This window comes from Anguilla anguilla, chromosome 3 (genome assembly GCF_013347855.1).
Source record: "Anguilla anguilla isolate fAngAng1 chromosome 3, fAngAng1.pri, whole genome shotgun sequence".
NCBI lineage: Eukaryota > Metazoa > Chordata > Actinopteri > Anguilliformes > Anguillidae > Anguilla > Anguilla anguilla.
In genome coordinates this window covers 49,811,548-49,837,080 of record NC_049203.1, presented here as the reverse complement: position 1 = coordinate 49,837,080, position 25,533 = coordinate 49,811,548, and the positions used below count along the sequence as shown (strand labels likewise).

At 42.0% G+C, this 25,533-nt stretch overlaps 1 protein-coding gene across 1 annotated transcript; it reads left to right on the top strand.

Moving 5' to 3' along the window:
• The first annotated feature begins 90 nt into the window (after positions 1 to 90).
• pde6a (phosphodiesterase 6A, cGMP-specific, rod, alpha) lies at positions 91 to 24,433 on the top strand. Its single transcript, XM_035410384.1, has 23 exons — positions 91 to 577; positions 2,635 to 3,123; positions 5,658 to 5,810; positions 6,353 to 6,442; positions 6,687 to 6,827; positions 7,937 to 8,011; positions 8,300 to 8,364; positions 8,554 to 8,620; positions 8,892 to 8,939; positions 9,376 to 9,525; positions 10,003 to 10,146; positions 10,663 to 10,728; positions 10,817 to 10,963; positions 15,998 to 16,105; positions 17,814 to 17,923; positions 18,197 to 18,284; positions 18,546 to 18,646; positions 19,111 to 19,218; positions 19,603 to 19,666; positions 21,702 to 21,776; positions 22,230 to 22,313; positions 22,610 to 22,775; positions 23,861 to 24,433. Exons 1-23 carry the CDS (start codon positions 485 to 487, stop codon positions 23,908 to 23,910), a joined length of 2,682 nt encoding a protein of 893 aa, XP_035266275.1. The 5' UTR covers positions 91 to 484; the 3' UTR covers positions 23,911 to 24,433.
• The last annotated feature ends 1,100 nt before the right edge of the window (positions 24,434 to 25,533 follow it).

The following is a 25,533-nucleotide window of genomic DNA, read 5'->3' as shown; positions in this document are numbered from 1 at the left end:
GAAGTAAACTCGGAAATACCCCTATCACGTGATATGAGTGTTCGCATAAACAAAGACCTGCCAACTTTTAACTTACCTTTTCACGTATCCTACAACCAAAGAATTCAAATGGGATACCTCCGCTTCTTTCTCTCTAGTACAATGTAAAATAGAACAGTAGTGTGGCGAGTTTTTTTGGAAAGATCTAAATGAACGAAACGACATTAATGTAGCACATTAACGTAAAAATAGATATTTTTTGAAGTGTTGAAAGAAAATAGCATTTATGAACATAATATTTCTCAAATCGGACAATAATAAAAAAAGAATTGTATATGCAGAATACCGTAATTTATTACGTGATTTTCAGAAAGGTTTTGTCTTGTTTTGCTCCCAAGAACGGGCAGCCGTGTATTTACCTGTAGCTATTAGCCTGCTGACGTTGTTTTGAACCAATGAAGAACATAGTTCAGCGCGACCTTAAACCCAGTGTTTCAGATATCAGATGTCAAAATGTCCATCTGTTAGTCACCGCCGAGCTCTTGCCTCAACCCCATTTCAGTACTTCCGAGAATGCAAGGATGCAGGTGGTCAAAGGGTAGGCAACATTAAATTATCCTCCTGGGGCTGACACATGGAGTTATAAATCTACCCTGTATTATTAACTATGTTCATTAATTTGGGGGTGTGTGTCACTGAAATGTACTGTTAACGTATTCCGTGTACAATTCAGACACTGTTAAATAAAATGATCGCTGTAATATCACAGGCAATGCCACTTTTAGAACCTTGTAAAGTTAGTAATAGGAATATTGTCATGTTCCTGTCTGCGTTTTCCCTGTTGTGCCGCCAGATGGCGGCACTTCTGTTTTGTGTCCTGCTCCCCCTGTGTTAATTGTATTATTGTTTCCAATTGTCCAATCATTGTTTTCAATTGTCTCGTTTTCCTTTCCCTCTCTGTGACCTGATTGTTCATGGTGCCCTCCTGTGTCTCATCAGTGTCTGTTCTATTTAAGTTCCCCCTCCCTTGACTCAGGTGCTGGATCCTTGTGGTTATTTCTGATTGTTTGTTCATAATCCATGTGTTCTTACCTATGCCCTGGTGTTCTGGTGTTTTTTGGAGTTTTGCATTTTCTTGTTCCTGTGTTTGTAATTTCCCTTGTTTGTTTGAAGGTCGCCCTGCGAGGCTTTGTGTTCCCTTTTGTTCCCCCCTTTTCAAGTAAAGTCTTTTTGTTCCATTTTGGAGTTTTTGTATTTTTTGACCTCTGCGTTTGGGTCCTAACCCCCCACGCATCGCAACAAATATGCTTTGCAGATACAGCAACCTTTTAGTTTTGTGGGGCAAAAATGAACTTCATGGGGAGTGGCTAACTTATAGCCACTGAACTAAACTACATGCATGGCCTTAAGTTGCATTTACAAATGGTTGTAAGTCTTGCATTGACTATATGCCAAATATGTTATTGATTTCCAGGGTTTTCAAGACAGACTAATGGCATCGGGCATGAATTTCCATTTATTGTTTCTGCAGCCATATTTACATATGTCATATGACAATAGCATTTTTTATATTACCTACTGCAAAGGGTTGTCTAACAAAGGAAGTATGGTTAATATAAAAAATAAAAAAAAACCTATCTGAGAATCCTGAAAGAATACCAGTCCTGGCCATCCACAGAAAGATGAATGGTTATAGCAATGCTTTAACCAACACCCTGGTCCAAAATAAACAGACACAATGGAGGTGTTAGGGTGGCTAAATGTAGCAGGGTTGAAAGTTCTCTTCATGCCAGAACGAAGGATACATTTTATGAACAAAGATATATTGTCCCCACTCTGTCTGCCTTGCTTAATCTGATTGTGTAGCTGTTGAAGCTGTAATAACCACTCTAATGTGAATATCACTGCCATAGTTTACATAAGCTTTGACAAGAAAACCTTATCCAACATATAGTACATAATTCAGTGAATTTCAGACTCAACGCATTGTTTTGAACGCCATAGGGATCTGAGATGTGATGTTTTACACTTGATTGATAGGTCCAAAATAAAAAGAACAGAAATCAGCCAGAAACTTCAATTTTTTATCTGCTTCATGAAAGTCATTTTCTCTTTCATCTTTCTGAGTAGTATTTTTAAGTGATCACATTTATCATTCATTTTTGTACTGAAAGAATAATTATACTTAATTACCTTCCTGTTCATCTTTTTTATTTTATTTTATTCTTTAAACCACCTCTGCTGTGGCAGTGTTATTTCACAGCTATAGATGATAGATGATAGCAACATTTCCACCCTGCACAACCCCCCCCCCCACCCCCCCACCGCACCCCCCACCAACTCCTTGCTTTTCAAGTGTTCCAATTTTGATTAGCACTGTGAATTCAATAATCCAAATACAGTATGTAATTAGATACAGGATTATAAACCCACATGACCCTGTTAAAACAATCCCTTTAATCCCGGCTCTCTGTCAGCTACCTGCATACTAGGTGCTGAGAATAACACAGAGAGATGATCAGAGTGAGCAACTGAATACAGTGGCTGCTCTTGGGAAGAATCAGGGTTTGTTGGGAGATATATTTGTGGTGTGTTACACTGTCATTTTCCACCTCCGTATTTAAATTCCATATTCAAACTATTTTTTTTGAGCAGCAGCTACTCCAAAAAATGGCAGCAGTGGACAAAGACGTGGCGGAGAAGTTTTTGGACAGCAACCCTGCCTTCGCCAAGGAGTACTACGACCTCAAATTCAGGCCGAAGATCATCTCAGATCTCCTGGGGAGCAGAAGGTCGGAGGTGGACATCAGCCAGTTCCACAACCTGACCAGCGTGGAGGAGAGCGAGATCATGTTCGACCTGGTGCGCGACCTCCAGGAGAACCTGCAGATGGAGCGGGCCATCTTCAACCTCATGCGCCACCTCAGCTTCATGATGCGGGCCGACCGCATGAGCCTCTTCATGTACCGCATGCGGAACGGCACGGCCGAGCTGGCCACGCGCCTCTTCAACGTCCACAAGGACGCCGCGCTCGACGAGTGCCTGGTGCCGCCCGACAGCGAGATCGTCTACCCGCTGGACACGGGGATCGTGGGCCACGTGGCCTGCACCAAGAAGACCGTCAACGTGCCCGATGTGACACAGGTAACCACTCTTAGATTCCGACAGTGGATGTATCTCACTTTGCAGCCTGGTGGACATTGTTTACTGTCGGGGACACATTTTAATCAGGTTTACAAGTCTATGTATACATACATACACGCATACATATTACTATGAAATTTATTTTATTGAATAGTGGATTATAGATGACAATCTGAAATGATTTTGCTGGTAATTATGGACTTACTCAGCAATTCAGTGCTCTGCCGCCAGGAGACAGCATAGTCCCACTAGGATTCTGAGTTCCTGCAAAGCCAAGATAATCTCATTACTCCCAGCAGCTACGCTGTATGAAGAGAGATGTGCATGGGCACATTTAACAATATACTGGTTCATTACGGCCATTACGTACAGTTTACTGCACCCTCATAACATTTGGGTTCATCACACTGCATGTCTTCACCATAAAATATTGCCAGGGGGACTCTGATTACCGTGTCTGACAGGGATTCTCCCACAGCAATGTTACTAGTGCTCTACTGTGAGAAAAAAGCCTTTCCAGCAGGTCATTTAGGATTAGTGACATCATTGCCTTCTTCGTCCGGATAAACATCATACAGGTGTCATCATTGCTGAAGAGGAGAGGGTGTTGGGGGTCGGGGGAAGGGGTGAAACTGTTTCTTTATGAGAGATTTCTTTTATTACATTCCAAACGTTAATGTTATTTAATGGGAACCTAAAAGGAGAAAATTGATTTCTTAGAAATAAAACACAGTGTGGAAAAAAGGAAGAGGATTTGTTTGGGGAAATAATTTATTTCTTGCATAAGAACTATATTACACAAAGTTGGCAGTCTTCACCAGTGTGTTTTGATTCAGTTGACAATAGAAGTCCAGCCCAAGATGTGTTAATCTCCTGTGCTTACTGAACTGGTCTAACTTAAAGCCACAAATAATGATGGAGGGCATGTAAGCCTGTGGCGTTTTTGCCCATGTTTCACACCCTGGTTTCTCACTGGAAAATCAAAAATTATTTTTCATTGTTTCAGTATATATATTAAAAATTGTAGAAAATGAATAGGCCTATCCCCTAAAACCCAAGGAAGCACAAAGCATGTCTTTTTCTCCATCCTTCCTCAGCACTGACAGGGGGTGATTTATGAGATGAAAACCACTCCCATTCTAAATTCTGAAATTACCGTTTGTCATCGTTTGTGCAGTGGGGTGACAGTTTCTCAAAGTATTACCCATCTCTATTTCAGGGCTTTAACCAAAATCTTCAGGTATTTATGAAGCATATGATTGGGCCTATTTAAATTGTACCGTGCCTTGAATATGTTTTTTGTGTTATAAATGTGTGTATGATAAATATTCATCGGAGAAATCTTGGATAGGCACTATTCTCCACCTCTAAAGGTTGATTTCTGTTTCATTTTCAGTCAGCTGCACTACAATTAACCTCCTATCATTTATTTAACAAACAGTGCATCTGTGAAGATCCAGTGTCAATATTACAAAATATTCAACCCCACTAGGTGAAGCGAAAGAGGCAAATAAGAAAAAGCCGTCTGTTTACACGGATACAAAACACAGTGTTCACAGACTATAGCATGTGATTTAATCAGGCATACCTTTAAAACCAATTATTATTGATTTATGATTCTTTTCACAGTACCGCCCTTGACCCTGAGCCCAAACGTCCTGTCCAAGCACTCACGAGACAATAAAAGGTTCCATTATGAGGCTTTTAAAAACACTGTGCCCACGCATTGGGTCTGTGCCATCCTAGCATTGGCTCCATCAGCGTTAATGTTTTCATGCTAATAGAGATGCACAGTTCCGAGCGATGTTTTAAAAGTCTTGTAAAGGTTCCTACTGAATATTCAATTAGATACATTTCCTAGTAAATGAGAAAAGGTAATAGAGTCTTAGTCCTCCATATTTTCCCACTCTTGTGGAATAGCATGGCAGTAGCAATAGTCCATCTGCAAGCCCGGCAGGATTAAATTGTGTCACTCCCCCACCCCCAAATGCCTTCTGGGAAACTGGGTGTTACTGGGAAGGCTGGGGATTACTGTCCCCATAATCTCAGTTGAATTAGAGTGATCCGGGATTATTTCTAAAGGTCACTCCTATGTTTCACGTCAGCAGAACACCGCATCTCACATGTTCACTCATTCCACTGTAATAAAACTTAGCAAAGAAGAAACAGACATATTAAGTCCGAGTCTGTGTACAAAAAAATGTAATATCACAATATCATCAAATGAAATGACATTAAATTCAGTAAGAATATTAGTTGTATTGTATAGGTACAAATATTCTAACCACAATTGTTGCATTTTTTCGTTTTTCTTTTATTTGCCTATTTTTATTTTTGAATACACTTATGGGATTACGGGACTCAAATACCAATTACCCAGACTCTGGAGGATGCAAAGCATTCTTTGAAAATATATTTTAAGTGTTACTCAGTGTAAGTTCTATGTCCCATTTTGGACTCTCATAAAACCAGTGGTTATGGCATAATCAGTTAGCCCAGAGAGTAAGGGTTTTTGACACGTCTTTGTTCTTCAGAATAGCAACTTCAGCGATTTTGTGGACACACTCACGGAATATCAGACCAAGAATGTCCTGGCCACGCCCATCATGAATGGAAAAGACATGGTGGCTGTCATCATGGCTGTGAACAAGATTGGGGGGCCACACTTCACCAAACAGGATGAGGAGGTACTATTCCAATGAGGCCCCCACCCCTCCCCCCAACTCTCACCACAACCCACTGATGCCAACCCCAACCCCAGACTGCATGTGTTTGCTGTGTGTTCCACAGAATTCCTCCTTATTTTTCCCCCATGCCAGAGCAAAACAACTATTCCAAGAATGTCCCGGTCATGTCCGTCGGCTTTCAGTTTTCATTGTGAATGAAATATGTTTCATCAGATGAAAAAAAACAAAACATTTCTGGCTTAAATGTGTGGCTGCTGGCTTAAAATAATATGATTGCCAAGAAATGTGTGACAATTACTTAGAGGAAAATACAATACATTTTTAATTGGTAGAATGTGCTAAGTACAGATAAACAACTTCATTGCAAAGTTCTGCTATATGGCAGTCTTTGTTACAACAGACAATGTTACATTTTGCCATTAAAATGAATGTCCACTAATGTCCACTTGTCCACTAATTACCACAGAATGTCCACTTGTCCACTAATTAACATTGAGTAGATGAGGACCGAAATTGTAAGAAGGCTTTGTTGTCCCTTATAGACACTGATGAAGTACATTAATTTTGCCAATCTGGTGCTGAGAGTCTTCCACCTAAATTACCTTCACAACTGTGAGACCAGAAGAGGGCAGGTAAGATGCTTCTTTATTGTTGCAACTAGTCACCAAAGAAAATGTGAATTTATCATTCAAGGCCATGCTTTGGAAAGTGGATGAATACGTTCATATTAAAAAATTGCATCAAGTATGCATTATAATATGGATGGATGCAATGTTTCTGAGCAGAGTGGCAGAAATATTGTGATATATGTGATATATCATGATATACGCCATGTTGCTTTGAACTTTGGGCTGCTTGGCGCTTCGTCCTCCGCAGGTGCTGCTGTGGTCTGCCAGCAAGGTGTTCGAGGAGCTGACCGACATCGAGCGACAGTTCCACAAGGCCCTCTACACAGTCAGAGCCTTCCTCAACTGTGAGCGCTATTCCGTAGGGCTCCTGGACATGACCAAGACAAAGGTGACTGCGTCTCAACAGTACTTGCAGTCTGGCTGCCAGCGATGGTCGGGTATCCATGGCAGCAATCCAGAATCGAATCCTCAAAATAATGAATCACCGCAGTACGCGGCAGAAAGTCAGTGCTGTGCGTTTCGGTGCACTTTCAAATCTACCATCACTCCTCTCAGCCACTCCCGTATATGGAAACTTCAGAGAAGACAGACATGAATTTATCTGCTTCACAAAAGCATGAGCAGCGTCCCTCCAAAAAATCATTCAGATTCGATTGTTATTTTGGCATCTTTTAGACATTTGCCCTATTATTTATTTGCTTTAACTTAAAACTGTTATTTTGTCAAGAAATTGTATTGGCTGATCTGTCCAATGAAAGCCAATAAGGTTCAGCATTGTTTTTTTCTTGAAAAAATCTACTGTTAAATCGACTGGAATGGGGTGAATTTTATGTAATTTTTTCTTTTTGCATTTAAGACCTGCACTCGAAATGTTAAAAATGTGAAAGAAAACTATTCACTTCACAGAATCCCTTACATACAGTATGAGCACTGTTATTAGGGTTAGGAAAACTAACATATGACTGAAGTTAAAGGGAAAACACTACCATCATTTAAAAATGGTGTGAATAATGTGATAGTGTCTGTGCTGTGCTGTGCTGTGTGTGTGTGTGTGTGCGAGTTTATTTTATTTATACTGTTAAAAAATCTCCATTGAGATTGGCATCTCTTTTTCACAGTTGAGGTGGCAAGAAAGCAGCATACAAATACATAAATGCACAAGACTCCAGACAACAATATTTGAAATGACAATACAGTAAAATAGTGACACGAAAATGAATCAAATAAACCTTAGGCTCTCATGTGTGAAAACAGCTACACTCCTCAATTCATATTCTATGAATGAATCATTTGAAATCAGTAAAAGGTATTTGTAGGGCCAGTTTTATCTTATCTTGTAAAACATTCCAACGCCAAGGCGCACAATAAGTACAAGCTGTTAATCATTCAGAAACGAAGATGTTAAAAAGGTAAGTGTGTATGTCTGCGCCTTAATGTGTGTGTGTGCAGGTCTGTGTGTGTCTTGGTATCCCTCTAACATCCCTTGTGTGTTCACAGGAATTCTTTGACCTCTGGCCAGTGTTGATGGGGGAGGTTCCTCCCTATGATGGGCCTAAGACTCCGGATGGCAGAGTGAGTGATTCTTTCCTCCTCACTCACTGACTGTAAATGAACATGCACATTCATTTAACTTAATGATCATGGAAGGTATTTTACTCCATCTATGCGTTTTGCTCTTAGGCATAACCCTACATCGTAACACAAATAATGATACAATAAATTTAAAAAGTGGATATTTCCAATGCTATAATGTGGAGGTGTCTGTCAATCTAGAGAACCACTACCACTGTTCCAATTCAATATTTGAAATGCACTGGATAGAGACCAGTTTTGACTTACACAAAATAAATTTCCTTTCAGGAAATTATATTCTACAAAGTAATCGATTACATATTGCATGGAAAAGAGGAGATCAAAGTCATTCCGTGAGTCATCAAATAGTATTTGCCGTTATCATTTTCTGATCGTATTCTCTTGCTGTTTAATTAAAGTTCAGTAGATGTATGTTGTGCCCCTTAAGCCTCCGGTAATTAGTTGTCTGCCCTGGCCGGTGCTTAAATCTTGATATCCTTTTTTTCTTCGGTACCAATAGGCTGTTCTCTTGTGGTTTTCAGGAGCCCCCCAGCGGACCACTGGGCCCTGTGCAGCGGCCTGCCCACATACGTGGCCGAGAATGGACTGGTGAGAGGCGTCCCCGGCGGGAGGCGCGCTCTCTGAACGCAGCCTGACAGGGCGGCCTCACAGTCTGACGGCCGTAACAGGCCATTATGCAGCTGTCAGGCGCGCAGAGCTGGGAAACGGCGTGCGCTCGCCCAAACCGAAATCGTAGATAATTGCACAATTTCTGGATGCTGTAATTAATTTTTCCTTCTTTTTTTTTTCGTTTTCTTTTTCTCAGAGTGTGCTTAATCACAGACTTCTCCTTTTTTTTCTTCCTGTTTCTGCACCGCAGATTTGCAACATAATGAATGCCGGGCAGGACGATTTCTTTGAATTTCAAGTAATGTCCTCAGACATCCCGTTCTCCTCCACACGCCATTGATTCGGCTCTGTAATCCACTCTCGACCAATGATTGAAAGAAAGGGCCAGGTCTAAAGTGTTCTCAGAGGCAAACAACGCAGCTGTGCAGACCCAAAATAAAACAATGTTCCTCTCAACAATTCTGGTCAGAATAATTAGAAGTGCTGCAGAGAACAAATCGATCAACGAGGCTTATGTTAGTCCCATAAAATAAGAGGAATTAAATACATTCTCAGAACACCATTTGGCCAATATTGATATTGTGGCTTCAGTCACAACACCACAACTATGGACATTAGATAAACTGAGGTGTAAAATCCATACAGGCCTAAGTGAGACAGAGCTGTTGCATAGAAATGAATTGTGATGAAATGTGGGTGAAGTGGCATTTAGTGAGGGACTCTCCTCTCATCAGAAAGGACCTCTGGAGGACTCAGGCTGGACCATTAAGAATGTGCTGTCTTTGCCCATCGTCAACAAGAAAGAAGAGATTGTGGGCGTGGCCACCTTTTACAACAGGAAGGATGGGAAGCCCTTTGATGAGATGGATGAAACACTCATGGAGGTGCTTCAGTGATACTGACAACATGCAGTCATTGGTCCTCACATACAAAAATGGATACATAAACACTAACACTAAGAGTATTGATTGTACCCATCTTTGATAAACTGTATGACCAAAAGTATCTGGATACCCCTTGGTCTGGGGCTGTTTTTCATGGTTTGGGTTAGGCCTGTAGGTTTGCATTTCAAATGTAAATTGGCACTCCTGATTCTACTATTTAGCAGCTCAACAAGATCTCTATTTGTTCAATGAGGTGTGCTCTGTTTTGGTTGGAGTGAAAACCTACAGGACAGTAGATCTCCAGGAATCAAGGTTGGGTAGCCTTGCTCTATATAAACATTTAGCAGTGGGCAATGGAACAGTCACTTTCAAATATCCTTCCCATCACATGTTGTTCTGTTTTCTGACCCGTGGTCAGAGGACCAGATTTCTGTGAGGTAAACTTTTAGAAAACTCACAGTGTTCTTGTCGTTTCAGTCTCTGACACAGTTCCTTGGCTGGTCGGTGCTGAACACGGACACGTATGATAAGATGAATAAACTGGAAAATCGCAAGGACATCTTCCAGGACATGGTCCTCTATCATGTCAAGTGCAGGAAAGATGAGATTCAGAACATCCTGGTAGGTTAATTTGTAAAGCGTATATTGCACAATGGATAGTACCATGTCATTTCTGCTGATTTAACGTTACCTTGAACATATAATGCATTCATAAATTCCCCCACACTGTCAATGGTGTAAAGATAACATGCGGAATTATGATTGAACACATAAAATTAAAGATAATCCAGGGTTTGGCAGACAGGAAATTCAAACAGTCTGAAAACAAAATGTGATTCAGTTGAGCTGCCAGCTGTCCTGTATTAGCCGAGATGTCCCACGTTTCAGAGTGTCCACGTGGGACATCCTTCTGTCACGTGTTTTGTTTTTTTTAGCTTTGGACTTTCCAAATTTGGGAAACAATTAATTTTCTGAACAACCAGCATTTCCTCATATCGGTTGAGTGACATTACCCATAATCTGCCTCCCTAATGGTCACAATATTGTCACCCTTGTATGCTATTTAGTGTCCCATAATTGGGCAACAGAAACTGGCAACCCCAGGGACAAAGCTAATTGTGTGTCACCTGTATCTAGAATACAAGAGAGTTGTACAACAAGGAGCCTAATGACTGCGAAGAAGATGAGCTTGAAGCAATCTTGGTAAGGGATGTTTGCAACTGCTTCACATCTGCAATTTGCCTCAACCTCCCCCACAGACCTTGCCAAACTAATTTTCATCCTTCCCCAGGAAGAACAGCTTCCAGATTCAGAAGAGTCAGAGATCTTTGAGTTCCATTTCTGTGACTTTGACTTCGCGGAGCTGGACCTGGTCAAGTGCGGAATTAAGATGTACTACGAACTGGGCGTAGTGGACAAGTTCCATATCCCTAGAGAGGTGAGGTGAGGTTGGGGTGTCAGTGAATATGTGTCCTGTTTGCAGTCTGGGACTCAGACTAATCCTGCCTACACGTTTCACTTCTGGCACCAAAACAAGGCAGGTGTTGGATAATGTTATTAGAGATCTGCACTATGGTTGGCTAAGGCTTTCACAACCTGCCAATTGCTAGGCAACCATTACTGTCTTGCACTATAGGAAAAATATTTTGAGATCAAAATATCACCTCATTACTGAAAGGGAGTCAGTCCTTCAAATCATACTGAACAGTATTTCACCTTTTCTTTTGCATATATATATATTGGGATGGCAGGTATGCCATCCCGCCAAGTTACGCCTTGGCGGGGGCATGCCCCCATACCTATACAGCACCGAGAGTTTGGCACTTTTCAGGGTTCCCCACAGAAATAACCACAACAGCCACAGACACTCAGCCCTTAAAAACATTAAATTCTGTACATTCTGACCCCATTTCAACAGACAGAATTCATAAACAACTTCACATGTCCACACAATAAAGCCCCAAACTAAGGGGATTTTGCGTTTTCTCCTTCTTCTTCTTCTTCTTCTCATTCTTATTTTTCCTGCCGCCTATCCCACTAACAACATGTCTCCCCATTGGACATTTCACTGACACCAGCCAAATCTGCCCTACACGACCCAATCAAAAACGCGCATACACACGCAAAATACCCATACATTTTTATTCTGAAACATTTCCCGTTCAAACAGCTAGTCCGCCTGTGGCCTAGTGGGTAAGGTTACAGTCTTGGGAACACGGGGTCGTAGGTTCAAGCCCAGCTTGGAACACCTTTCTTCAACCTGCTTCAACCCTCACTAATAATTGTCTACTAGCCTACTTATCAATTATTGCTTTTGCACCATATTTACCCGCCGTTCACCGTTCAGTTATTAACCGGCTACAATATTGCTAAGCCACATGGATTCAACGGGAGCTCTTCTGTGCTTACTGGCCTGTGTTCTTTAAAACCACCGGCAGGTTTGCTAATGATATTTCACGCATTGCATAGCTATGGCATTAGCTAACGAAGTCACGGCAAATGTATTCCTTTCATTAAAAAGTTACACCAGTTCACCACTGTGCCATTTCTATTAACTATATTTCTTCACTTGGCTACCGTACAAAACTTTCATATCAGCAAACGCCACGTTTCTATTTCTACATTCATGTTACCTCGCTCTGTTCTCTATCTAGCCACATACGCTACAAACAATTACTACTTATGTACATTCTGCAACTCCGCAGTTTGAACAGCTAATCCATCCGTGGCCTAGTGGGTAAGGTTACAGGCTTGGGAACACTGGGTCGTATGTTCAAGCCCAGCTTGGAACACGTTTCTTTAACTTGCTTCGACCCTCACTAATAATTGTCTACTACTTCTTAATAATAGCTTTTGCACCATTTCTACCCGCCGTTCACCGTTCAGTTATTAACCGGCTACAATATTGCTAAGATATATGCATTATGACTTACCGTCTGTACGTTCAGTTATTGACCGGCTACAATATTGCTAAACCATATGGATTCAACGGAAGCTCTTCTGTGCTTACTGGCTTGTGTTCTTCTTTAAAACCACCGGCAGGTTCGCTAATGATATTTCACGCATTGCATAGCTATGGCATTAGCTAACGAAGTCACACACTGGTAAACCTCACTCACTCACGGCCACCCATATGCATTTCATGACGCAAATGTATTCTTTTTATTTAAAAGTTACACCAGTTCACCACTGTGCCATTTCTACTAACTATATTTCTTCACTTGGCTACCGTACAAAACCTTAATATCAGCAAATGCCACGTTTCTACATTCCTGTTACCTCACCCTGTTCTCTATCTAGCCACATAGGCTACACACAATTACTACGTATGTACGTTCTGCAACTCCACATTAAAACATTACATTTAAAATCATGATTCACTCATTAGTATAACTACTAGCACTGAACATGAGAAAAACACATTCGTGCAATAGATTATATTACAGGCAAATAATGTGTGCAATGTTATTTGACCCTCCACTTCAACAACCAACATTCAATACCGACTGTTATATATACCATTTGATAAGGAATATAAGCTCGCTCATGGTCACTCCATTTACTTCGCACTATACTCCGTGATCATGTCAACCTTCACCTACATGCCCATTCTGCTAAAAACATATTGTTTCAACTACGGAATTTCGTAATTTCATTTTAATTTCTCTCACACTGTTGTTATTCTCTCATATGCAAAGCCTGCTGGGACATATGCGTCTGCTCCTATTCTCCACTATCATGTTTTCCGGTTCTAGTTTAGCAAAACGGCGAAGAGAATTCCTACCTGCAGATTAGCCTATCAAAATGCCTTATAAACCTTACAAACACTAAAAGTGCATCTCCACGAAATAACAGACAATGGAGCAGGACAGAAGGATAAACCTTACAAACACTAATAGTGCATCTCCACGAAATAACAGACAACGGAGCAGGACAGAAGGCTACACAAGTTGCGACCTAGGGAGTTATAATTCTACGGGCGTGTTGATTACTTTGTCAGTCAAGGCTCGTTGGATGGACGTCAAATCCGTGAGTACATACCATAGTCCATCTGCGTTTCTGATGCGTTTACGCTTACGCCACTGCATCCTTTCTCACATCCACTGTTTTACATATATAGCAAACCGAAACTGCTGAACGGTACACGCTCATCAGACTGTACAGATTCACACAACGATAGCCATAATCCACAACCGTTTCTTGCAGGGTCGCATTTCTCACTCTCATAATAAAACGCTTTGCAAAAAGAACTGATATCTCATAAAAAACACGTTTTCAACGTACAAAAATGCCAAGTTACTAAAAAGTATTGATATCAAAATGACGCCAAGTTACGATACTACAAACAATATAGGCTATCTTGCCTCACCGAAATGACATAAGATGTATCTCAAAGCAATGCTACCCAATATTTCCTCAGTTCTTTCAAGTCACTTGGCCCTGTGTATAAGCATGCACTACATGAACAGGGCAAATATATGTGTGGATGGCTCTCTCACAGTCAAGATTGATTGAATAGGTGTGTATGTCCAATTTGTATTGGTATGTAGGCCTATGTATTTCGCTGCCCAGGCTTTCTGTTGCGTGAATGATAGTATGTTTCTTGGTACAAGTGTGTTCGTGAATGTGAATGTAAGATGCTGCCAGGGAAATGTCCCCATGCGGATAAAGAAGTTCTCTATGTATGTATGTACAATATGTGTTTTACATGCAGTAGGCTATTTATTGTACGTAGCAAATATACAATAACTTGCACATGTACTCAAATTCAGTTCAGAAGCAAGTATAAACATGTTTTCTGGAGAAATGTGCTTCCTGTCGTTGCTCAGCAGCAGTTCTGTACATTAATGAATTTATACATTAATTTCAATGTACAATGTACAATGTTCAATGTGTTCCATGAGGCAATTCGAAATATTTGTCTCTTTGATCTGACAGAAAGTTTGCATGACATTGTGAAATGGTAAGATTAGAAAACACAGGGCCAAGTGACTTGAAAGAACTGAGGAAATATTGGGTAGCATTGCTTTGAGATACATCTTATGTCATTTCGGTGAGGCAAGATAGCCTATATTGTTTGTAGTATCGTAACTTGGCGTCATTTTGATATCAATACTTTTTAGTAACTTGGCATTTTTGTACGTTGAAAACGTGTTTTTTATGAGATATATATACACACTCACCGGCCACTTCATTAGGTGACAGGAGTGGCACCCAGTGTGGTCTTCTGCTGCTGTAGTCCATCTGCTTCAAGGTTTGACGTGGTGTGTGTTCAGAGATGCTCTTTTGCATACCTTGGTTGTAACGAGTGGTTATTTGAGTTACTGTTGCCTTTCTATCAGCTCGAACCAGTCTGACCATTCTCCTCTGACCTCTGCCATCAACAAGGCATTTTCGCCCAGAGAACTGCCGCTCACTGGATATTTTCTCTTTTTCGGACCATTCTCTGTAAACCCTAGAGATGGTTGTGCGTGAAAATCCCAGTAGATCAGCAGTTTCTGAAATACTCAAACCAGCCGGTCTGGCACCAACAACCATGCCACGTTCAAAGTCACTTAAATCACCTTTCTTCCCCATTCTGATGCTTGATTTGAACTTCAGCAGATCGTCTTGACCATGTCTACATGCCTAAATGCATTGAGTTGCTGCCATGTGATTGGCTGATTAGATATTTGTGTTAATGGGTGCAGTTTACAGTTGAACAGGTGTACCTAATGAAGTGACCGGTGAGTGTATATATATATCTCATAAAAAACACGTTTTCAACGTACAAAAATGCCAAGTTACTAAAAAGTATTGATATCAAAATGACGCCAAGTTACGATACTACAAACAATATAGGCTATCTTGCCTCACCGAAATGACATAAGATGTATCTCAAAGCAATGCTACCCAATATTTCCTCAGTTCTTTCAAGTCACATACGACCCAGTGTTCCCAAGCCTGTAACCTTACCCACTAGGCCACGGATGGATTAGCTGTTCAAACTGCGGAGTTGCAGAATGTACATAAGTAGTAATTGTTTGTAGCGTATGTGGCTAGATAGAGAACAGAGCGAGGTAACATGAATGTAGAAATAGAAACGTGGCGTTTGCTGATATGAAAGTTTTGTACGGTAGCCAAGTGAAGAAATATAGTTAATAGAAATGGCACAGTGGTGAACTGGTGTAACTTTTTAATGAAAGGAATACATTTGCCGTGACTTCGTTAGCTAATGCCATAGCTATGCAATGCGTGAAATATCATTAGCAAACCTGCCGGTGGTTTTAAAGAACACAGGCCAGTAATATATATATAGTTTCTTGTCTGAGATTTAGTTTTTTTCCGGAAAGTATTTGAATCTCATAACTGTCAAGGAAGTTTTTAGGTGGTAATATGACAATATGCATGTTAATATGCTTCAAGAGATGGTCAGTTTCAAGAATGAGAAATCTGTGTGGTTGTTGATGCTGAGAGACTGTGCTTCCCTCAGACTCTGGTGAGGTTCATGTACTCCCTCAGCAAGGGCTACAGGAAGATCACCTACCACAACTGGAGGCATGGTTTCAACGTGGGGCAGACCATGTTCACGCTGCTTATGGTAAGTTCAACCTCCATGCAGCCTTCTGGGGTTACCCACTCATGTCTGTAAGACTGTGAGGGTGGCTGACAGATCTTTTGGACTTTCTTGTTACTTAAACTCCCCTGTCCCACCGGAAAGGACAAAAATACACTAAATTGTATTTTGTTACAAAATGCAAAACACTCAAAAATGTATCCATGAGCGACAATAAAAAATGGTAGGAGCATAGGTTGCTTAGCAGGTTGCACAGAGGAATGAACCACACAAAAAAGATACTGTACATGCACATAAATATTTCAAATACATTTGTGTGTACATGTATTTTAAATCCTCCCAGTCTGGAAAGACTTTGAGCACAAGCTGAGCCCTTCAGCTTAATAATAGCTAGATTTTTTAAAACTGATTTTAACTGTGCCTTTGTACTGGAGAGGTAACTGCAGGTCTTCAACCTGTCTGAATTTATACACTTTTTAACTTTTTAAAACTCCTCACTGGTTTCTTGTGGCTGCCTGCATTCAATTCAGTTCACACCGATTGGCATGCCAAGTTGCAAATGGTACTTCCCCTTTCTATCTTCAGACAATGATACCCTGTACCCTCCAATCAATTCTGTCCTTTCAGCATCCTCTTGCCAGCTGCCTGTCCCCATCTCTTTGAGCGCCTGCCAGCCACCCCTTGCCGTGCCCGCTGTTCTCTGCCCTGATCCCCTGATGGTGGAATGACTTTCCCCATCAGTCACAAAGGCAGATTCACTGGATGTTTTCTGCAAATATCTAAAAAACTCACCTTCTCAGGCAACTCCTCAATGTTTCTATTTGGGGCTAACTTTATCTCATTGGTTTTGACACGCATGCACAATGAAGGTGGCACTTATATGATTGTAACTTTACATATCTGTAGGTCTTATGGAGTTGGCTTACCATGTGAAATGCACTATTGTAAGTCACTTGGGCTAAAAGCATCTGAATGACTAAATTGTGAATTAATTTTTTTTTACAGCCAACTGGCTCCCTCCTGCCAGTATAGAGTGGGCTTAAGCTGGCTAGGGCTGGTGTTATGTGACATAAGCACTCCGAGCTGCTCTCCAGACACCTGTCATCAGTGTAATGCGCCTCTCCTCAGCACTTGCTTACCTGGTGTGCTGCGTGTCTTGCAGTGTGGAAAGGTCACTGGCACAGACTCATTGGTCATCCCTGTGTGGGAGCAAGGTTCACAGTGCAAGGACAGCATAGTTCAATTGATGTTTCTTTAAACAAGAGAAAAGAGGGAATGAGCATCGGTGCCGACTGCCTGGCACACAGTGTTACAGGTGGTCGTTTCGTCTGTGACAGGCTGGGATTCTGCGCCATGTTCTCCGTGTCGTATTGCCGCAGAAATCAAGAGCACCCTCACCTCATGACCTCTCGAGTAATTTCAGGCTGGAACACTTCCTTCCTCTCGATCTGGGCTTTATTTTCTTCCTCTCCTAATAACTCACCGAGGATGTAACAGGGACAGGCTCATTATGAACACCCTGCTGCTGTGATACCATGCTTCATTTGGCATAACGAGCTCTCTGGAGGAACTGTGTGTGTGTGTGTGTGTGTGTGTGTGTGCATGTGTGTGTGTGTGTGTGTGTGTGAGAGAGAGAGAGAGAGGGATACAGGCCCGGCTCTCATGGTGAGTCTCAGGTGCACCTCCATACTGATCTGTGGGGGCCTCCATCACTCTTGCCTCTTTTCATTAGACAGGCGACCTGAAGCGTTACTACACTGACCTGGAGGCCATGGCCATGGTTACTGCCGGTTTCTGCCATGACATTGACCACCGAGGAACAAATAACCTCTATCAGATGAAGTAAGCAGGGGACCCTAATGTCCACTAATAGATGCCCTATGATTCTACCTTAGCCTGCGCATTCAGTAAGAAATGTGCTTTTAATCATGTCTTATCATCACTGATATATGGCACTCTCATATCTCGAATCCAGGTGTGTTTTAGCTGAGCACATAAAACCCCCCACCTCTGACATTAACTGACCTCTTCAAAAAAAAACTTTCAGTGATGAGTTTTAATCTTTCATGAATCCAATGCGAGCTCTGCCCCACCCCATGTTTTCTGTTTCCACAGATCCGGAAACCCCCTGGCAAAACTTCACGGCTCCTCCATCTTAGAGAGACACCACCTGGAGTTTGGGAAAACACTGCTGAGAGATGATGTAAGGCTGTAGTTCTACAACACTAGCACTGGGTGCTGGATAAGTTACCATCCCCCAGTGAATGATTTGAAAATCAGCCGAGCCACCACTCACCCCATCTTTGAGGCTAAACAGACAAACGAGAACGCCGTGTCTCTAACCATAATAATGAATTACAGTGTCTCTATCCGCAATTCAAAATAAGCTGCAAATGTTTCATTTGTAAATAAATCATATTATGTGAATAGCATATTATAATCTATATTTGAATGTTTATTTCAGGACTTAAACATTTACCAGAATCTGAACAGACGACAGCACGAGCATGTCATCCATTTGATGGACATCGCCATCATTGCAACTGACTTGGCTCTGTATTTCAAGTAAGCTCTAAATGGTTATACAGGTTCTGGCCAAAATAATAATAAGAATAATAATAAAGTGAACGGGCTTAAAATCTGTGGAATCAATGTGGAAAACAACAGCAAGTGCTGCAAGAAACCAGTTAATGGCTCCACAACATTGCATAGTGCTTATTACAAAAATATGTCTGATGCATGTGCGTGGTCTAACAGCCACTACATCTCCATATGTGAGGGTACTGGGAAAATATCCTCACGTCTGAAACAAAAATGTGTTGAGCCTGCAGTACAGCTGGTAATTGACATGACACCAGTTAAGGTACCACAGTGCATTGGACACTCGCTCTGTTGGTGTTGGAAGATGGAACAGGTCAAAAGAAATGTCCGGAAAAACTCATGGCTAAACGCATAAGGTATATAGAGTATAGGCAGCAGCAATGAGAAAGTAACTGGTGAACGGGTTGCTTCTTCTTATCAACCTGCAGGAAAAGAGCCATGTTCCAGAAAATTGTGGACCTGTCCAAAACCTATGAGGATTGGGACACCTGGACCAAATTCATGATGCTTGAGACCACCAGAAAGGAGATAGTCATGTGAGTGTAACCCTCCATCCAACTCCACCACCACCACCACCACCCACCTTCCATCGTCCAAACCCCCACTGGAACACAATAGTGGCCCATAGTAAGTCAGGACTTTTAAAAATAATGACCACTAATGTAATAGGGTTTGTAGGTAAATGGACATCCAACACCACATTGCCAATGTCCTCTAGGCAAGGAGTTCATTGCAGTGTAAACTTTACACAATGCTTCTACTCCCCCCCCCCCCCCAAAAAAAAAAAAAATAGTAACAATAAATAAATACAATGCACTCAGATCTAAAGAAGGCACCTGGCACACAGAGCATTGTTTGTTATTTCCCCATAGCGAGGTATTGATGACACTAAACATTGTTTCTATGGTTTTTCATTATAGGGCCATGATGATGACTGCCTGTGACTTGTCTGCTATTGCCAAACCCTGGGAGATCCAGAGCAAGGTAATCCTGTTCTTGAAAAGTATGTTGTGCGCTCCCACAATGCATCTCTGAGTGACCCTGTACCAGTGCTAGCCTGCCAGGTGGCTCCATAGTCCTGTGAGTGTAATGGACCCCGTGGAGAATCGCATGAACAGCAGAGGGATATATGAGGTGATAGTTGCGTGTGTCCTGACAAACACCGGCAATTAGAGTGCTTACTATCTGGCAGATCAGAGCAGCAGAGGACTATACCTTTTCAATCAGATTAGGGAATGTGGCCAGCGGGTGTATGTGTGCCACTGGCCACGGGTGGGTAAGAGTTTGAAGATGTTAAGATTAATTGCTGAATAAGGAAGATCAAGCAACAAGGCTTCTGGGTGTTGATTGACTTGTAACTAAAAATATGACTTTATTAACAACTATTTGCTCCCTTTTTCTTTTTTTGCCCCAATTTCGTGTTTGCAGCCAGCTGTTGCTTCTTTTCCCTTAATAATCTGCCAGTTGAGCCGTGCAGTTACAGCTACTGAACAGCTGGCACAGCTGGCAGCTGCTGGAGGTCCAGGCCAGCAGGACGTGAATATCCTCACCACTGATCCCCTCTCTCCAAGGGGTGACATCACATATACTATCATACTGACTAGACGATCAGCTTCATATTCTAAAAAAAATTTTTTTATGGGGCCTCGTTCGTTATGGGGCATGGCCAAGTATAATGCAGCTGCAATGGATGTTTGGAAACACCAGACACTCCTTTTATGAACCTTCTTAAATTAAGGAAAGAGGAGGATGGAACAAATGTAGGAGCTGGCCACCTGCTAGCTTATCAGGGTATCTGTGTTGATACTGGCTAATTACGTGCACCCAGGCCACAGTCAACACTGGCACTGCCAGCCCAGTTCAGTCCAGACCCTAGGGTGTGTGGGACCCCTAATTCACCATTCTAGGCCTGTTCTGGGTCCTAAGAAACTTCAAAGGACTCGGCCAGCGTGGTCTGGAGATTAGACACAGAGAGCAGGACCTGGAAGGGCAGCCATTTGAGGTGTAAATGTGTGTGTGTGTGTGTGTGTGTGTCAACAGGGGTGGCCTTGAAAACGCCATACTCAAGGCTGGCATTCCTCATACTCATAGGATTCTGTACCTTTAAAATTGGTTAATACACCAACAACTGTTTTGGATAGTCTGGGTTAGGCCATACCAGAATAAAACAGAAGACAGGGTGTCCGTACTGGGTTTATAACTTGGTTTAATTATTGCCTGACTTAGTATCTCACAAATATTTACAAACATTCTCCAAAATATCAAAAAATATTAATATTTAATGTTACCACTATGTTCACTTGGAGATGGTCAATTTCCTTATAACCTTAAAAAGATGTTTTGTATTGTAGATTGACCTGAACCAATAGTAATATATAGAAAAGGGAAGAAATCAGTACTACTTGGATCCTCCCCGATCATTAAGTATGCATGGGTCATGAGAAGAAGGGGTAGCCCCTCCCCCCTTCGACTAGATAAAATGCAGACCTTTCTTTTAGTTTTGGAGTAAGTTGTAAGTTGGGATCTGAGTGCTGCATCTAGGTCTGGTATTCTATATTTCATCCCTAGCTGTTTGGAATATTCTTCTGTTTGAACCCTGGTCTTGGCACAAACTTGAGATTGTGTTGGGAGAGACAAGCTGTGGTTTGGCATCTTCTTCCATTAATTTATTTTGTGACTATAACATGTCTATGTCTATAACATATATTGTTTAAGGTAAATGAGAAGTGAGAGAAGTATAGAACATTCATATATAAAACAGAGGAATCCAAGGAAAATGTGGGTGCTGTTTCAGCCCAACAAATTTAGAAAAAGTTTTTATTTTATTTTATATAGCATTTTAACTAAATTCAGTATAAATCTTTAACTTTTTTTTTTTTTAAGATAATACTAACAATGGACTACTATGGCCCAGTACACAGCAAACAGGACAAAAGTACACAGTAATGCTGTGAATAATAGTGTGTGATTAATGTGCCACTGCTCAGTGATCAGTGATCATAACACTCTGCTCCTGCAGGTGGCGTTGTCCGTAGCGGCGGAGTTCTGGGAACAGGGTGACCTGGAGAGGACCGTGCTGGAGCAACAGCCCATTGTAAGACAGACAGCTAGACCAATGAGGGAGGGGAAGGAACAAAGGGGAGGGGGGTAGGGAGGGATGGGGAGATTGGTAGCAGGGTGAGGGGGTGTTCCTGTGAGGCATTTTGAGACAAATTACCCATTATGTGGTGCACTGAATCAGAAAGAGCGGTCAGGCTGGCCCAGTCAGCTGGGCTGCACCCCTGCCTCCAAGGCTGCTGTCAGCCTGCAAACACATGAGATGTGAGATGTATGCTGCAAGCTACCGCGGCGGTGTCTGCAGACACATTAACATCAGACCACCGATTTCAGACCCGCTCATATTATCTCCTCCTGTTAGATTTATCCTTCAGCTGTGCGTGTCTTATCCTGGCCACCTGCGGGGACCGTCACAGATTTATCCTTCCTTGCATTACCTGACTAATGGGAGCGTCCATTTTGTTCCCCCCCCCTCCCCCTCCCTCCTTAGCCCATGATGGACCGGAACAAAGCGGCTGAACTTCCCAAGCTGCAGTGCGGTTTCATCGATTTCGTCTGCGCATTCGTATACAAGGTGAGCCCGGCTGGCCTGCTTCCTGCTGCGTCAGTCAGCAAGAGATCCCATCATTTTCTAAATGGAAAAAGCACACGTGCTGTCAAAGGAATTACTGGTCTGCTCATGTACAGGAACCCGCCTGCTTGTCTCACTCACCTGAGTAATTATATTTCACCCTAATGACTAATGACAGGTCAGCTTTTAGACAGAAAGAGGCTCTGTGAGCTGAATTCTCAGTACAACTCAAGTAGCTCTGTTTCTCACTCCTCTCTCCTCGTCTTCTCCCTGCCCTTCCCCTGCCTCGTCCTGCCCAGGAGTTCTCTCGTTTCCATGTGGAGATCACCCCCATGTTAGAGCGTCTGCTGAACAACAGGAAGGAGTGGAACGCACTGAAGGAGGAGTACGAGGCCAAGTTGGCCTCACTGGAGGGGGCCAAGACGCAAAAGGAGGAGCCTGCGGCGACCACGGCCTCCAAGGGGGGTAAGGGAGGGAGACGGGGCTGAGAACCGCTGTGAATTACGGTCAATGAAACTTAGCAGTGGACCGCGACATGGCCTGGGAAGAGCTGTCTTCAGGACCATCTTTATGAGCTCGGAATTAAGGCAATTCAGCACGCCACTCGACCGTGTCTTGTTCCTAATGGAAGGCGCTGGAACGGAGCGCTCCGCCTGTAATTGCCAAGAACAAGACTGCCCATTAAATACCTCACACCGTAACACAGCCAAGGTGTGGGCTAAGTTCATATAGTTGTGGGTAATAGTAGTAAACAAAGAAATGGAAACAACTATTTTAAGTCGCGTAATAGAGTGTTTGTTGCCTACCAATACGGCCTGTATGTGCCATGACATAGAATGAGTCAGCATCAAGAATTCCACAGGAGGAATACAACACCACTGTTCTACAGGAAAGTCAATCCATTGTGTTCATCAACCATATCAGTGTGAAGACATTGTCCTGGATTCAATCAATATTTGTCTGTAACTTTGTGTTACAACTGAATTTACAACTTCTTAGTGAAATGAGAAGGTGCTGTTGTGATTTTACAGTGATCACATTGCTGTAGCCAATGATGTGGAAATTCCAGCCACAGTTATTACTGGCATAGACAACTGTTCACACAAGAAAACAAAAACTACTAGTTGCTGCTTGCATCATCACTGGTGATGACCTACAAGGCCCTCAAAAGTGCAGCTCCTCCCTACCTCCAGAGAGTCTCCTAAATACCAAAATGTAATTGTTGTAATTGGACCGATATTTATAGTAACTCAGAGTAGGAGTGCTGATCTATGGTCTGTTTTACCTTTTATCTTATGAAGCAGGGGTCCCAATCTTATCCAAAATGGGCCGGTGTGGGCTCAGGTTTTTGTTTATAGGCAGGAGAAGTCTTATCTGACATCGGTACTTCTGCACTGAGGGGACTAAAATGTTTGTGTTAAGCAAAATTCTGGCATCATCTCTGTGTCTACTGCTAACCTAGAGATCTGTCCCACTGAATGCTGGGAATGTAATGTATTGTATCCCTTAGGACATGCATCACGACTAAACTCTTGGTCCATGTCTTACAGCGAACCAGGCCCCGAGTCAATCCCAGTCCAAGACCTGCGTCATCAACTAGATGGAAGAACAAGCCAGGGCACTTCATTAGTCTGAGAACAAGAAGTATTCGTGCCTCACAATTGACTTGTCTTTTCCCCAAACATTTCTTTAGCTTTCTCACTCTTCCTGAGCTCCAGATCTCTTAGGCCAGGCTTCAATCAGCAATGATGAAGCTTAACTTTGTTATGGAGTGGTTGGTGCATGATAGAAAAAAGAAAACATGCATCTGAGCACTGAGCATAATTATGAAGTATCCCTGCATGTTCTAGAGATTTGATGGCAGATATTATTTATCACTGTACAATCATAGTATGATATCATTTTGTTTCCTGTGTGTTAGAGCCTGTATTTGAAATTCATGGGTTGGATTTTGTATATCTTGCCATCCCATAGGTCATCAGATATCAAATTATGTGTCTGATAATACAGATTACAGAGAAGTGTTTACATTTTAGGTAACCTGTCATTTTTTTCACTGAATTCTAAAGATGCAGACAGAATAAACATAGGGCATAATTCAATATGAAAAATAAAATGTTTTACTAAAATGCATGTTATCATTGTTAAAATCTGTTCATGCATTAAATAGCACACATATACGCACACACACACACCCACACACCATTCCCAAACATTACATTGTGTGCCACATGTACTTGCGTTTTTATCTGCTTTTTCGTCTCTTGCATGATGCTGAAAGAAATGTAGGACCCTGCTACAATGGAATAGTAAGCTTCCAGGATATACAGTACGCATGGCATGTACTCTAACTAACCAGTGGGACCATATGTATTAGTCTGACAGAGTCTGACAGAACAGGGAAAAATGCTTGCTAGGCGTTCTATTAGCTAATCGGCTGGAAGAGAAGGCAGCGATGACGGATGGGGGACTACTGCGTCAAAATTCGCACGCAGTTTGAAACGTCAGCATTGTGGCGTCACGAGTGACGCTCTACTTCCTATTGCCCATGCGAAGAGCTGCAGTTTCTACAAATAGGACAGCGCGCGTCTATGAAGTGTTACGCAATCGAATTGCAAGATAAAAGCTCAGCGGGACTTCACACAGAAACAGAGAACAAGAGCTTTCCGGTTACAGTCGTTCTCTCTGACAGTTGAATCAGAAAGCACTGGAGCATAAAATTGGCGGTGGCTCTCTAAAGACACACCATTAACCAGAGTGAACCGTAATCAGTATCCGCTAGCCACCTAGCAGGGGAAACCGCTGAGGTCGCTATAGCCGAGCAGTTCCCTGCAGTTTGGTCTGAGAGAGCTAACAGCAGCTAATGTCAATTCTAGTTGCGACGAATACAAACATTTGTCTATCATACATTCTATCGGTGCGTGTAAGCACAAACATCTGTAACAAGCAGATGTCAAGCAGCAAATATTAAATAGACTACCTGTAACGAAATGTATCTCCAGATTATAGCCACTTCTAAAATCCATAAAACCCTGAAGCAGGGTGCATAATCTGTGTCTGTTAAATTATTTTTTTGGTGTCTAATGAAATATTGCTTACCAATATTGCCATTGACATAAATTGCACAATTCATTTGTAGCCGATGATAGGCAGTTTAACGGAGAAATTCGCTTTGTTTATTTTCTTCTTTTGTTTTCTTTTTCTATCTCACTGTTTGATTTGG